The sequence below is a fragment of the Hippopotamus amphibius genome, chromosome 3, assembly GCF_030028045.1.
Source record: "Hippopotamus amphibius kiboko isolate mHipAmp2 chromosome 3, mHipAmp2.hap2, whole genome shotgun sequence".
Taxonomy (NCBI): Eukaryota; Metazoa; Chordata; class Mammalia; order Artiodactyla; family Hippopotamidae; genus Hippopotamus; species Hippopotamus amphibius.
In genome coordinates this window covers 28,327,041-28,341,524 of record NC_080188.1, presented here as the reverse complement: position 1 = coordinate 28,341,524, position 14,484 = coordinate 28,327,041, and the positions used below count along the sequence as shown (strand labels likewise).

General features: G+C 41.5%; 1 protein-coding gene across 2 annotated transcripts in view; it reads left to right on the top strand.

Annotated features, from left to right (window-relative positions):
- LNX1 (ligand of numb-protein X 1) overlaps nucleotides 1-14,484 on the top strand; it is a 124,571-nt gene that overhangs the window by 106,158 nt on the left and 3,929 nt on the right. The window contains exons 7-9 of one of the 2 annotated variants that reach the window (XM_057729036.1): nucleotides 1,806-1,940; nucleotides 7,680-7,857; nucleotides 9,428-9,659. In XM_057729036.1, coding sequence (XP_057585019.1) covers nucleotides 1,806-1,940; nucleotides 7,680-7,857; nucleotides 9,428-9,659 — 545 coding nt within the window. The remainder of the gene's footprint in view (nucleotides 1-1,805; nucleotides 1,941-7,679; nucleotides 7,858-9,427; nucleotides 9,660-14,484) is intronic. The other variant, XM_057729037.1, reaches the window with a different exon arrangement.

The window sequence follows — 14,484 nt, the reverse complement described above, 5'->3', positions numbered from 1 at the left end:
CTTATCTTTTAGTCATTTTTGCTTCAGAAAGTTCCCAGAGATAACCTCATTTGGATAAGTGAGGCTTACAGTATAAAGAAAGAGATAGTTATTACAAAATACTCTTCCGAGAATTGTTTAGTTGGCTAATACCGTAGTTCTTCATGTCAGCTGACTTCATTATTGTTTCCTGGGCTTGTTATTTTTATCCTGTTCTGACACAGGCTTTATATATGATGAGAAATACCAGGGAATTCAAGATAGGCAAGCGAGCGTAGGAAGGGTATGTAAGTGATGACTAAGCAGGGCAGCAGAAGTGATGATCAGGCTTGATGTGAAGGACTTAAACTTGCTTTGGAGGGTTTTCTATGTTTATGTGAAATGAATCAACTCTCCTGGCCCACCATCCACCGTGATGTTTACAATAGACACTGCACTTTAGCAGGTTTTTTAAACGTTCATCTAATTTACAACCACCCAATTGATGACCTCTAAGCTTTAAGACAATGCTGAAAAGAGATACTAATATAAGAATGTAAAGTCATGAAGGTTTGGGCTGGATGACTGTAGGGATTTGATTTGTTGGTAGGTTCTTTTTGCTCAAGGTTTTAAAACAAGGTCCCAGTTCCTAAGGGTGGGAGTGAGTCATGGGCCATGGGAAGGAGGATGCGGAGAGGCAGGGAGCGAATATCTGTCTGAGCTCATGGGGAAGAGCGTGGACTTCCCATGGCCCCCTTTCATGACCTGACTTGTCCATGGTCTGACAGCCGTGCCTGTGAAGGAAGAGGGCAGGCAGGCCGCTGTCCATCTGCTGTGATGCTGAGCAGTCAGGGAAAGGGATGTAGATGGGAATCCATAGAACTTCTTCTCTTCTCTGCCTTCCTTGTCCCCAAACCTAGCCTTTCCTGGTTTCCAATCAACTCTAGCCATGCCTCAGCCACGGTCAGCTTTTACTCAAGTGACGGGAAGGTCAGCAGGCTGCTTCAGCCTGGACCGTAGGGGAGCCTTGTTATGCATGTTTCACAGGTTCAAGGTCAAGCCTTTCTGGCCTGCAGATCTGGAACCTCAGTAGTCAGCAGTTCTGGGATATGACCCACACTCTCAAACACAAGTGAAACTCATCTGTGGCAGAGAGCCGATTAGTAAATATACCATGTGGAATGAACCTTCCTAATAAAAGGTGCATTTGCTATTTGGAATACTCTGTCCAAGTGTCAGGGTGCATAGCAGAGAGGACTAGTCATCACAGTTAGTGGCTGTCCCATAAAAAAGGATCAAGGCAAAGGCCTTTAACAGGCTGCATTATAACCTGCCATCATCCTCAGGTTTCTAAAACGCTCATCCTTTCCGATGCCCAATGTTTGAAACTGTCAGATGCAGGATTCCTCTTCCTGCAGTGTTTGTGTTGCTGCCACCAACTCCATTTCTTTTTCTTTATTGTTTACCTCTGGTCTGGGATTTGGGCTGGGCTACAGTTTTACGCTGTATCCTCTGTTCTAGCTGGAAAGTCCTTCAGCCGTGGCTTGTGTGCAGTGGAGCCATTCATTAAAAATAGCAACATCCAGCAGTGTCTTTTCAAAGACTGTTGAATGAGTTAAACCTTCCCCAGTTTTTACCTGGAAGTGATGTTCAGCACCTGATTTAGAGATAAAGGAAATAACTCGAGTTCTTGCCAAATTACAAAGTGGGCATGGCCATGGAAAATACTAGAAATCATTTTTTTCCATAAAAAAAGGTAAAACCAAACTCACATCTTGGTAAGCTGCTAGTTCTAGGTGCTTTGGATGGACGCTCAGAGTGGCTAACGCCTGTGTCTTATCACACAGGCCAGTGAAAGGCGCGTTCACCTCATCGTGTCCCGCCAGGTTCGGCAACAGAGTCCTGACATCTTTCAGGAAGCCGGCTGGAACAGCAGTGGCAGCCAGTCCCCAGGGCCAGAGGACAGAAGCAACACTCCCAAGGTGAGGCCCAGCCAGGGTATGTCTACTGCTGCTGCAGGGAGCTCTTTCTTGGGAAGGCTGTATACTTGAACATTTTTAACTGTCACCTCTGGACTTCATCACTTAAACACTATTTGACTTGTCTTGTAAAATGCAAAGCCCCAAATCCCATCTTCGAGAAGTGGTGAGATAACAGGTGTCTCCCATCCAAGCAGGAGAGAGAAAAGTGCATGAGAGTTTTGAAACCTGATCCTGAAAACCAGACTTCATATGGGGACCTAATTTCTTGCCTAAGCCAAATGGATGTCGTGTTTTTCCAACAGGCATTTTGTTTAAGGACTGCTCCTATTCACTTTGAAATGAAACAAGAGGTTTGCTTGGTTTCTAGTTTTTGAAGTTCCTAGTCTGCCTGAAAATTAATGATTCCCTTGCTATTTTTAGTATGTTTGTTTTTGCAAGAAGGACCGAGGAAGATAATAAAAACACTTCTTGTAAGTGTTTTTATTATCTAAGTTCTTGTAACATTAGGGAGTAGTGGGATTGGGACAAACCAGGAAGCGTATGTCCTTATGGCATTAAATTCCAGAAAAATTTTAAAATGCTGTGGATGAAGCAGAATGTGTCTCTAGGCAGAATGTCTCCCTCAGGCCAGCAATTTGTAGCCTGTCTTTAAGTGAGGTGACTCAGCCCAATATGTACTTCTGTCATGGCTTTTATTAGAGGCCATACTGTAACCTCTCCATTTGGATGGGTACCTAAGCAACACAAACCTTTAGTGCAAATTCAGAGTCTGATAGCCTTGGCTAGGCCGCCTGTTGTGATGGCAGTGAGTTTCTAGCCATCATTTCTCCTGGGACTTGGTCTCATTACATTTCTTGTCACTAAAATCTTACAGGTAGTCCACTCTTGAATCAGAAGTTAAGGAATGCCTACATTCTACATCAGGCTGTGTTTCAGTTTGGAATAACTCAGGAGTTTGAGTTTTTGAGCAATGGAGGCAGAAACAATACTCAAAGTTTTGATTTTGGATTTTGGAATCTCTGCTTTATATACTGTTAACTCCACAGCCTACAAGGCTACACCACCTCTCCTTTCTCCAGCCAGCCAGCCAGCCAGCCATGCCCCATAAATCCGTAAATTTCAGGTTTATTTACAATAAGCGGTCTAGAAAAGCTGAGTACCTCCTACTAAAACCTTTTATGGCTAAGGACTCCATGGTATCTTTTTGCTAATAAATACCATTAGTGTTTAAATTAAACCAGTGTATTAATTAATGGAAAACTAGTTTATTAGCTCAATCAATTACAGTTTTAATCTAATCATAGTTGAGTTAACTAGACCGTATTATATTCTGGTGCATTAAACCACTAAGAATGCAGCCTCCAGCAGCACTGTGGCTTTATGATCCCTTCCACCTAGCCATCATGAATCGTGGAAACGGCCCGGGTAATCTGATCAAATTTTTGCTGGAACCTTCTGTCATGTGTCTAATTCCTGGAAAACATTTATACCAGACTGACCTGGTAGGAAATTGTTAATTATTTTCATTTTAATTTATAGTTCTAATCTGCCTTCTGCAATGTCCACACACAGACACACACACACTTTCACACACACAGGGTGGCATATTTAAAATTAAACTGAGACATATAGACATTTGATGATTTAGTTTTTTATGATCCTACTAAAGTTTTATTTAGGAAGCGTCATGGCTTTTGAAAGTAGGAGCTTAACTGATTCAAGTAAATACCAAAGAAGGCAAACCAAGAGTTGCGAGACAGAGAAGCTTTTAGCCCATTGAAAAGTTAAAGATTGATGGGCATCAGAGTTAGGCTTGTGGTTACCTTTGTGGGAGAGGAAAAGGAATGTGACCAGAGAAAAGTTATAGAGGGACTTCAACTGCACGCAGAACCTGTATTTCTGACGCTAGGTTGCAAAGCACACCGGTGGGTTATTATGTTCATCTTTTACCTTTATTGTGTGTCTGAAATGTTTTCTTTGAAAAATCCAAAGCAGATATTCCATAATGTATTTTTAGTAGTGGGATGATGAGTACACGGGTGCCCGTGATACTTTTTAATCCATTTGAACTATGTCATGAAAAATTATATTTTTAAACATGAGGGACTATTCTGAGGTCTCCCCAGTAGGGAAGGGGGTGGGGAGAAAACACAGATGGGAAAGAAGATCTCTGTTGTATGCACCTCTTCTCCTCTCCAACCACAGTCAGGCAACTCTGGATGTGAGGGGTTCACAGGGTGCGGGGAACGACTTGGGTTTTTCTGTTCCTGACACGGGTCTCTCTCTGGTGGGGAAAACAATGGCAGTTGGAGACACAGGACACCTTGATTTGGGGTAGCCCAGTCATTCAAGCTGAGCCTGTACGAGCTCAACAAAACATCGCTTTGCTCAATGCAGCAACACTGTTTGGTAAGCACCGAGGAAGCGTGAAGGAAGACTGTCTCCAGGAACTTGTATCTGGAAGCCTAGATGGCACAACTCTGCAGTCAGGAGGACATAGCTTTCAGCATTCAAATCTTATATGTCATGTGTTTTATTTGACAGCATTAAATTTGATTTCAGTTCTCTACTCAGTGAGACAAATTCTTTCTGGAATAATTGGGTAATTAATTCTTTCATGTGTGTTTTTCTGATTGTTACCAGAAAATGGATAGATTAATTTATATCACATGTTTAAATAGTACCTCTAAAAGCAGAGTGGTGTACAGGGTAGAGTGAGGATTTAGAGTCAGACATCCTAGGTTTCAGCACTCAGTCTTTCTCCTGCCAGCTGTGGTTCATTGATCAAATTTTTTTTTTAATGGTGAGCCTTGGTTTGCCTGGCCCAACACACTGAAGGAGACAACAAACAACTTTTCCTTTTCCCACAGGAGAATCTGGCCAGTCTCTATATTATTCAGGCAATATTTATTCATGGCAAAATAATGAAAACCTCACTAATAATCTCTATTAACTGGAGTGGCAGGAGAGAAGCCATTTTAACTTCAAGACTATTTCATAGGATATATAATTTTGCTACTTTCAAATAAAGTTAGTGACATTTTTTAACCAAAGTATTCTGAGATACAAGTCATATCTTCCATTTAATTGCATTTCTTTTAGCCACAGGTTTGCAGTACGTGGGCATTCTGACCCATTTTACAGATGAAGTCAGAGGAACCTGGAGCGATTACAGTGTTACAAAATCTCACGCTTATTACTATTAGAATCCAAATAGCAACAAATGATGTTCAAACTTTTTACTAGAAAGGCAGTTAAATTATTGGAATTTTTTTCGTCTGGGTAAACGTTATAAATACTGTATTGCTAAAACCCAGTATTGGATGAATTGTGGGAAATTAGCATTTTTATAATGTATTGGTGAGATTATAAATCATAGAGCTCTTTCAAAGGTAATTTTTCAGTATCTATCAAAATGTTAAATGCTCAGGCTCTTTGACTTAGCAGTTATACTTCTAGGGCATTAGCCTGAAGAAATATTTACACAAGTGCACAAGATATGTGTGTCTAAGGATGTTCACAGTGACACTGTTTAATTTTGTGAAAGACTGTAAAAAACCCAAACAGTCATTAATGGTGGATATGACATATTCACACGATGAAGTACTAGGCAGCTGTGCAAGAAGAGCTAAAGTGTGTGTGTGTGTGTGTGTACATGAAAAAGGTGTCCTTATTTTCCAGAGCATTCCGTATGTGTTTAAGGCATCACCTTGATAGATTGACTAACTACCCCTACAATAGCCCGGGCCCCCTGGAAATAATGGAGTTAAGCCCTTCTTTTGGAGGGCTGGGAATACATGTTTTATGAATCTCTCCAGGAATGAGCTGAAGCAGCAGGACAGTCTGTTGGAGTCTCTGGGTTTAGAGCTTTGCCCTGAGCTGGGGGCATTTCAGAACTGCAGGCATCTCCAAGCTGGGATCTTTTGAGAGATATCTGTGGTTAAAGGAAGAGACATCCTGAATCTAATTGCTTTTTAAAAAGGAAAGGTCATGTACTGAGGACAGATCTTGAGATCCCCTCCAAGTCTACTCCTTGGCCTCAGCTGCAATGCTAGGACCACTGTGTTCATACTGTTACTTCTTTGTCTTGTCTTGAAACTTTTCTCTGAAGAAAGCACCATTTCAGTTTTACAATGTTTATCTGACAACCAGTCTCTACAGGGCACTTCAAAGTTCTAAGGTTTGTATAAACACAACCCAGAACTTACAAGTACTAATTTTAACATACACCTTGCTGTAATTAATTTCCAATTTATCATCCCATTACTATCAAAAACATGTATGGCAATTTGCAATTTATCCATCCATTTATTCAACAAACACGTACTTACCATCATCAGTGTGTTAAATGCTATGTTCAGTGCTAAGCGGTATAGTCACAGGGCATCACTGTATACAATAAAGCCATTAAAACAGACACGGGTTATTGAAAACCACAGGAAATCATCAGATAATGCACAAAGATCCTAGACTTATCTTGCTTCACAATGAAGTATTCAAAACTGATTCTGTGCATGCAAGCATTAGTTCTATATGATGCCAACCATCAAATTTACAGAAGTATAATTATAATTTGTTTGATTTGTTGAATAGATAATATATTCACAGGGTTCAAAAAATTGAGTATGTATTAAGTTTCTCACTCATCCCTGACCTGCCCAGTTTCTACCTCCACCCCCATGAAACCACTTTTTCTTCTAGAGTTTCTTTATGAAAATGCAACTATCAATAACAGGTTCTTATTTCCCTCCTTTTTTTTTTTTTAAATGGAAGGTAGTATACTTACATTTTGCTCTGTGGCTTATTTTTTGTCAGATGTGTTTTAAAATTTTCTTTCTTTAGATAGAACTATAAGCTATGTTTTGAGCCATAGACTTCTTTGAGGTTTGATCAAGTGTTATAAGGATTTATTTGCAGTGCACAAGCAGGAAGGAGAATAACTTTTTAGAAAAATATATATTGATATATATTCATTGGTAAGCAGTACCCTTGACATATTATTGCTTCAAGATAATGTTGAATGTGACTTCAGTGTTTTTAATCAAAATCACAACTCTCTTAATTTGCTTTTGAAAAGTTGTTCTACAGTGTAGGTTATATGATGTATATAGTATGCTGTTTGTAATAAAATTAAAGGATATAACTGCACATTATTTAGAACTGCTGAAGTAAGAGTAAAGTTGTCAGCTGGGGGAAACCTAGATTTTGGTGAGTTTTTAGAGTATGATATCTATGAAATTCATTATTTTTCTTTGAGGATTTCTGTAATCGATTACCTGCATAAATTATACTGGGATGATTTAAATATGGTTACTTTTTTTTAACTTAGAAAAAATCCCTGATATTCATGAATGACAAGAGTTTTATGAACTATTGACTCACTATATCAGGAATAAATGAGTCACTTGAAAAATTTTAGGTGCGCTTCGCTTTGTATGCATACTATTTCTCCAGTGGTCTCCAACCTATTCCTCTTTCCATTTTTTACTTGTCCCATTTGAAATATAAATTTTCTCTGAGTCAGCCTATGGAATTTGGGATAATGTAACTATGTTGAGAGTGAGGACCAAGTGAGGAGTTCTCTGCCTCGCTCTCCCCCTCTCCCTCCCTCCCTCTCTCTCGGTAAGACCAAGAACCACCATCATATACTTATGCAATCTTGATAGTTTTTATATGTAAGAAATGCAAACCCACTTGTGAACACATGTGCTGTGTGTGTTTTTCTGTCTGTGCCTTCAGCCCCTCCATCCTGCAGTCACTTGTCACGAGAAGGTGGTAAGTGTCCAAAAAGACCCCAGTGAATCACTCGGCATGACTGTTGCAGGGGGAGCATCACACAGGGAGTGGGATTTGCCAATCTATGTCATCAGTGTTGAGCCTGGAGGAGTCATAAGCAGAGATGGAAGAATAAAAACAGGTAAAAAGTAAAGAGACTTAAGGTACTGGGGCAGCAGAGTGTTAAAAGGAATTAGTGGTTTACTGGTTTAGGTAACTGTTTCTGGAATTAACAAGAGAATGTGAGTGTGATCTGGCCAGGACATCTGTTACCCATTGACCATGATTGGTTTGAGTATAGTTGCTCATGGATTTCACCCATCTTGGTTCACGCGGGCTGATGTGGGCCACCTCACTTGCTGTGGGTACCTGCAAACAATACCAAGAATTAATAGGAAAGAGCTACAGTTATGAGCAAGTTGCCTCGATTAAGTGGCATAATTTGGTCCCATTCATTCTAAGTAATTCTTTGGTGGATTGATCCAGTGATGAAACTGTTCATGAATTGTTCTGTTTATGGGTTGGATAGGAGAAATAATTTGATATTTTGATTAAATGACTATTTATTAAGTGAAAATACCAAGCCAGGTACTTTCCCATCGATGAGAAGTGTTGCACTACTTTAATCTTACGTGACTTGGGCTACTTCAAGCAAAGGAAAGAGATGTCCAATTTGTTTAACAGTATTGTCAGTTCCCATGGAGGGGTAATTGACGGTTGAGCCAGTATGCCCTTTCAGGCTTCAGATTCAAGAGATAAAATGTGAAGTTTTCGAAGTACAATTGCTCAGCCTGAGGGACCACCGGGGGATGGCATGTGAAGGGGTTCAGTCAGCCAACCTAACAGTGCTTCTTTAGGGGTCAGGATGAACTCAAGGCCTTTCCCATCTTTCTCCTCCTATCCTTTTATTCTTGCTATAGTTATTCTGTATGAGAAAGTTGATATTCAAAGGAGGCAGAAAAACAGGAGGGAGATAAAAGGATAGAAAATGGAGGTAGGGGAGGTATGTATTTTAGTCTTTTTCTTTTTCACCCAAGTACTTGGGTGGAGAATGATGAGGTCAACCACGAAGTGACTTACTAGTGAGAGAACATGAGCGGAGGGTTATACGCTATGATGGTCCTGTGCATAGTAGGGGCTTAACCAGTGGTAGCTGTCGTCACCTTTGCAATGAATAGAAATGGGACCTCTTCTTCCCACCTCTTTAGGAACACAGTTCCAGGCCCATTTTTCTTAACCGCTATAGACTCATCTGTCAGACACTCTCGTGGGAAACTTATTTATTCATTCAATCCATATTTTTGGGTGCCTACTACATGCCTGGCTCCGTTTAGGTGCTGGGATCTTTTGCCACATGCTCTGCCTTTGTGCTAAAAATGGGAAGGGGGAAAAAAAAGCAGGCTTTCTTTGATTAAATAGTGAAGGCTATGTTACTCCCTCCCTCCCTCCCTCCCTTCCTTCCCCGCCCCCCACCCTTTTTTAAGGCAAGAGCCAAATACCAATAGGTATGCTTTAGAAACCTCCACACATGATTTACCAACACCTTGGAACGTGCACACGGCTCACGATTTGCTGTGTGAGGACCCAGCCTCGCGTCAACACAAGGCTGAGGACGTGCCCCTTGCCTTCCCCACATCCCGGTCAGTCCCTGCCCCTTTGCCTTTCCAGTTTGCAGTCTCACTGAGGATGGCTTCTCTTTCTCTGGTCACTAGGTGACATTTTGTTGAATGTGAATGGGATTGAACTAACAGAGGTCAGCCGGAGTGAGGCAGTTGCTTTGTTGAAAAGCACATCCTCCTTGGTGGTACTTAAAGCTTTGGAAGTCAAAGAATACGAGCCCCAGGAAGACAGCAGCAGCCCAGCAGCCCTGGACTCCAACCACAACGACACGGCCCCACCCAGCGACTGGTCCCCCTCCTGGGTCATGTGGCTGGAATTACCACGGTGAGTCCCAGAGTGACATCCTTGGGGAGGTGTGGGAGGAAACAGTGATAGTTCTCGGACCACTGTTTCACTTTCTTGGGCTGATTCAGGGCACTAACATGTTAACGAGACCCAGGCTTGGTTGTGGGTCTGTTTGAAATAATTTGTCTTCCCTTTGGTAACTGAAAATGCAGTAATCCTTGGGCAGGGACGAAAGCCTGGATGTGGAAACACTGTTAAGCATTCGTGTTGAGGAGCTCTTAGGGCTGCCGTGTCCGCTTGTGTGGGTTGTACATGCAGCAGGAAGCTCGGCCGACGGGAAGAGGGGGATTGTTCTCACACTCTCTGAAGCAGGGGAAGGTTACCTTTTCCTAATTGACTAGCGGCAGCCCTAGGAACTTGCGTGGCGGTAAAACCCTTCTGTTGCTTCACCTCTCCAGCTTCCCGGTGGCCCTGGCTACGTGCAAAGCAATGCAGCGGCACATTTTGCCTTTGCCCGGATGTTGGGGCGTTTGCTGATTGAGGGCCTGTCTCAGATCACTTCTCCCTAGTTCCTACTCTTGTAAAGTTCTTGGGTAAACCTTCAGGAAGCAGCTGGGTTGTCATTTCAGTGAGGTGTAACTAAAGCCTTACAGGGAAGCCAGATAAGTGTTTCAGAAAGTTCAGGAAAGGATTTGAGGGCAGCTTTGCTAAATGGCTGGAAATCGAATACTCAAAGGACAGATAAATTGGGGGTTTGCTCACCTGCATCAGAGTGTAAACTCTTGGCCTTCAAAGGATTGTCTTAATAATTCCAAATGCACGATTGAAGTGTTAAACATTAGAGTCCCTGACGATGATATGCTGACAGAGGTTTAAATGAATGAAAGTAGGGTGTTTGGTTTTAGTGCATTTTTCTTGAGGGTGGAGATAGGTTGGTATCTCTCTCTAATTTTAAATGAGGTTTTAAAAACATCCTTACCTCAAATACAAACTGACTAAAGTTCCTTTTTTTAGCCGTCACTGGTTAATAAAATATTTTTTAAACAATTTAAGTTAAAAACTGAGCATTGAGTTTAAAAATTTTTTTTTTAATATTTTAGAACTGAGCCTGGGTAGAAGAGAGTGTTACTTTAACTAAAATTCTATTTTAAAAAATCTTTCTAAGACTGCAATCTCTTAAAATAGATCACTTAAAAAAATGTTTTGTGCTTGAAAGCTGTTTGTTGTATAATCAAAGTTCCTTGCCGTTCATTCACGTAAGGCAGAGCAAATGTGAGATGCTTTTTTACTACAAATACAACCAAGTAAATGGCTTTCTCTCCCTCTACCTCTTGCCCTTGATTTTGGGCACAGCACTTCCCTGGTCTTGCCAGAAGTCCAATCTGGATTTTGCTCATTTCCTTTAAAAGAATAGAAAGTGTGAAGCCAGTGAAGACAACACTGGTTTGCAGTCACCCTGGCAAATCTTAGTTTCCTTCATCCCCTCCTCTCCTGGTAGTAATATAATAAGCACAGTGAGTATTCAGAGAACACCAAAGGGTATAGAGAGAGTGAAAGTGAGTCTTTCACCCCTGCCCTCTCCCCTCAGATCCACTCTACAGGGGTCACAGTTACCAATGCCTTGTGTAATTTTCCAGGGAGTGTCTGTGTCAGAGGTTGGTAAGCTTTTACTGAAAAGGGCCAGAGAGTGTCGGTTTGGAGGGTCATACTGTCTTTGTTGCCACTATGCATTTCTGCCATTGTGGTGTGAAAACAGCCATAGACAATAAATACATAAAGGAATGGGCCTGCCAGTGTATTTATAAAATTGGGTGTTGGGCTGGGCTGTAGTTCACTGACCCCTAGTCTAGGTATATATGTACATACGCACATACAGTGGTAACATACACACTAAGATGTACCATAATTTTTTTTTAGTCTAAGAATATACTTTGGGTATCATTTCACATCAGTACACATCAAGCTGCCTCTTTCTTTTCTATGGCTGATAGTCTTCTCTTGTACAGAGGTACCATATTCATTCAGCCAGCCCTATTGGTAGTGGACACTTCTGTGACCGCTGTTTTCATCTTTCATAAGCAATGCTGCAAAAAGAATTCATAGGGAAGGTACGGTGATGCTCATTGCAATATTGTCATGTCCACTACCAACAGGAACTGGTTAAAGAAATCATGCTCTGTCTGTACAACCCTGTGACAGGTTACCCGGTTATAAAACTATCTGATCACCTCTTTTTGGACTTTTTTAGGCATTGCATCACAGTTGACTTGCACTGAGTGGTGAAGTGAAGTGAGGCTTGTCTCACTTCTTTCCTTTATGTGGCTTCGTCTTTCCACCTAACGTTCAAGATAAATGTTCTGTTATTTGGGTTCTTCTTTTCAGGGAGTCCACGTGTATTTGTTATCTCTTTTTGTTTTATATCTTTCATTTTCTCTTGAATCTGTTTCAACTCTGTTTACGTTCATTCTGCTTTCTTTGCTTGTTTCTTTTTTTTTAACTGGTTTTTTTTTTTTTTTTTTTTTTTGGGCACATGGGCTTAGTTGCTCCGTGGCATGTGGGATCTTCCTGGAGCAGGGATCGAACCCATGTCCTCTGCATTGGCAGGCGGATTCTTAACCACTGCGCCACCTAGGAAGCCCATCGTTGCTTGTTTCTATCTGTCCTTCATAATCCTTACTATGTTTTCAATAGTACATCTTTGCCTTTGTAGTCACTTTCTGTGGTTTTTTTTTTCTTCCACTTCTTCTCAGCCTATGTCTTCTCCTCTGGTCTTGTATCTCCCCTTGAAATCTTGTATCTCTGCCTTGATCTCTTTTATAGAGCCAGTTGTTTCAGAAGTATTTTAAACACAGTAACAGAGTTGGTTATGAGTTTGCTTTTCTGTAGCAGCATTTCATTTCTGTGGCAGCATTCTTCTGGTGAGTGGTTTTTGTCTGTTACTGTTTTTAGTGTTACTTCCCACCCTTTCTTTTACAATGTGTCTCTGGTTCATTTTTTTAACCTTTGAGCTAAATTTTTCCTGGAGTGGCTATTTGCTGGAGGTTTATAATAAAAGGAAGGAACCAGGGCCATCTTCCAGGTGGCAGAAACTTCTCTTTATAACACAGGGTTATATGCTTCTTTACTTCTCCCAAACCAACTAAGAGCAGCCTTGCGGGGCCACTCACAGTGCTCAGTGCACGTCTCTCCCTCACCCTACCACCCGACAGGCTACTACTTCCTGCACCTCCTATATTTTCAAGCATATTTCCTGTCTGGGTTTTCTGTTTGGGTTTTCATTGCCTCAGTCATGCCCTTTTTCTCTGCCGAACTGGGCCCAGGGTAGCTCTGTTAACAGCCCATCCGCCTGTGTCTGGTGTTCCCTGTGGAATGAGCATTCTGTGCATCAGAGGGGCTGCTCACCGTGGGCCCAGGGCTCTGCAGGCCTGATCTGCACGCTCCGGGTGTGGGCAGCCTCACTTCCATCTTTGCTCTTTAACTTTCATTGCCTTTGATGGCTCTCCTTCAGTTTTAACATGGACTTTGCATTTCTGTTTCCAAGTCCCCTAGTTGCCTTTACAGTAATTTTTAAAAGCAGAGGGGGAAACACACTCTTCATTGACATTTCGAAACTAGAAATATGGCCACCCTGACATTTTTCGGAAGTCCTTAACACTGAGTCATGCTCTGATACAGGCCCCCAGATAATCTCAGAATGTGAGACCCCAGTCATAACACTGCTTCCATTTTCATGGGTGGGGGATCCACTCACATTTCTGATCTTGGCTGCATAGATCCCCAGAGACTCCAGGTTCTTCCTCATTGATGCAGTACCATGGGCTTAAATGTGTCTAGTCATTTGGCGTTAGTGATGTCCTAAGCATTTCAGGCCTCAGCAAAAGTTACTTGCTTGCTGGAACCACTAGAGATTTAAGCTGCAAATAGATTTTCTTTTTAAATTCACAAAGATATTTCCCTCCAAGTTATACACTTACTTGTCAAACCTTTTCCCTTTTTCCTTAACAGATTGAGGAAATCTATTTGCCCTAAAGTATGATCCAGCCAGTTACCTAATATTCTCTACCAATGAAGAAAAAATGTCAGCAGATCTAGAAATAGACGATCTCTTTTCTAGGATATTGCGATCATGTCCTCAAGTGCAGTCCAACACACAGAATGAAAGTATATGAAGAGGGCTGAACCAGTGGGCATCAGATATAATAAATAGTAGCAGAGAGTAAAAGTAGGTTATTAAGGACAATGCAAATATATCTCACCATTATCGGGGTGCTTGTGTGCCAAAGGCAACCCCTGGGCAGTAGCTCCAGACATGGGCTCTAAGCAATACAAATTATGAGATGCCATTCAGTTGAAGGGGATTTAGAAAACACTGAAGACCTTCTGCTTTATTCACTGTCGGCTCTCAAGGCCAACACTCCTCATCAGGAAATCTTTCAAATCACACTCTCATCCAGACTAGTATGATAGTAATACACATGAACTCATTTCTCCTCATGCCTGAGATTTAACCTTTCACGTTCCTGAACTTCTTAAAGCATTTTGATGAGGACTGTCTGTATTGAGGAGCAAGGAGAGGATCATCATGGATCGTCTTTTTTTAAGTCAAAAACTTTTTACATTGTAACTATAAGACAGGGACACTATCAGGTACCTCCAAACCCAGAATAAAAGTAACTGCAACAGTAGCTCATACTGATATAAACTTTTCTGTGTGCCAGGCACTCTGCTAAGGGCTTTACATGTTCTTCTTTTTTTTTTTTTTTTTTTTTTTCTTTTTTTGGGGGGGGGGCTGCATTGGGGCTTCATTGCTGCCAGTGGGCTTTCTCTAGTTGCAGTGAATGGGGGCTACTTTGTTGCAGTGCAC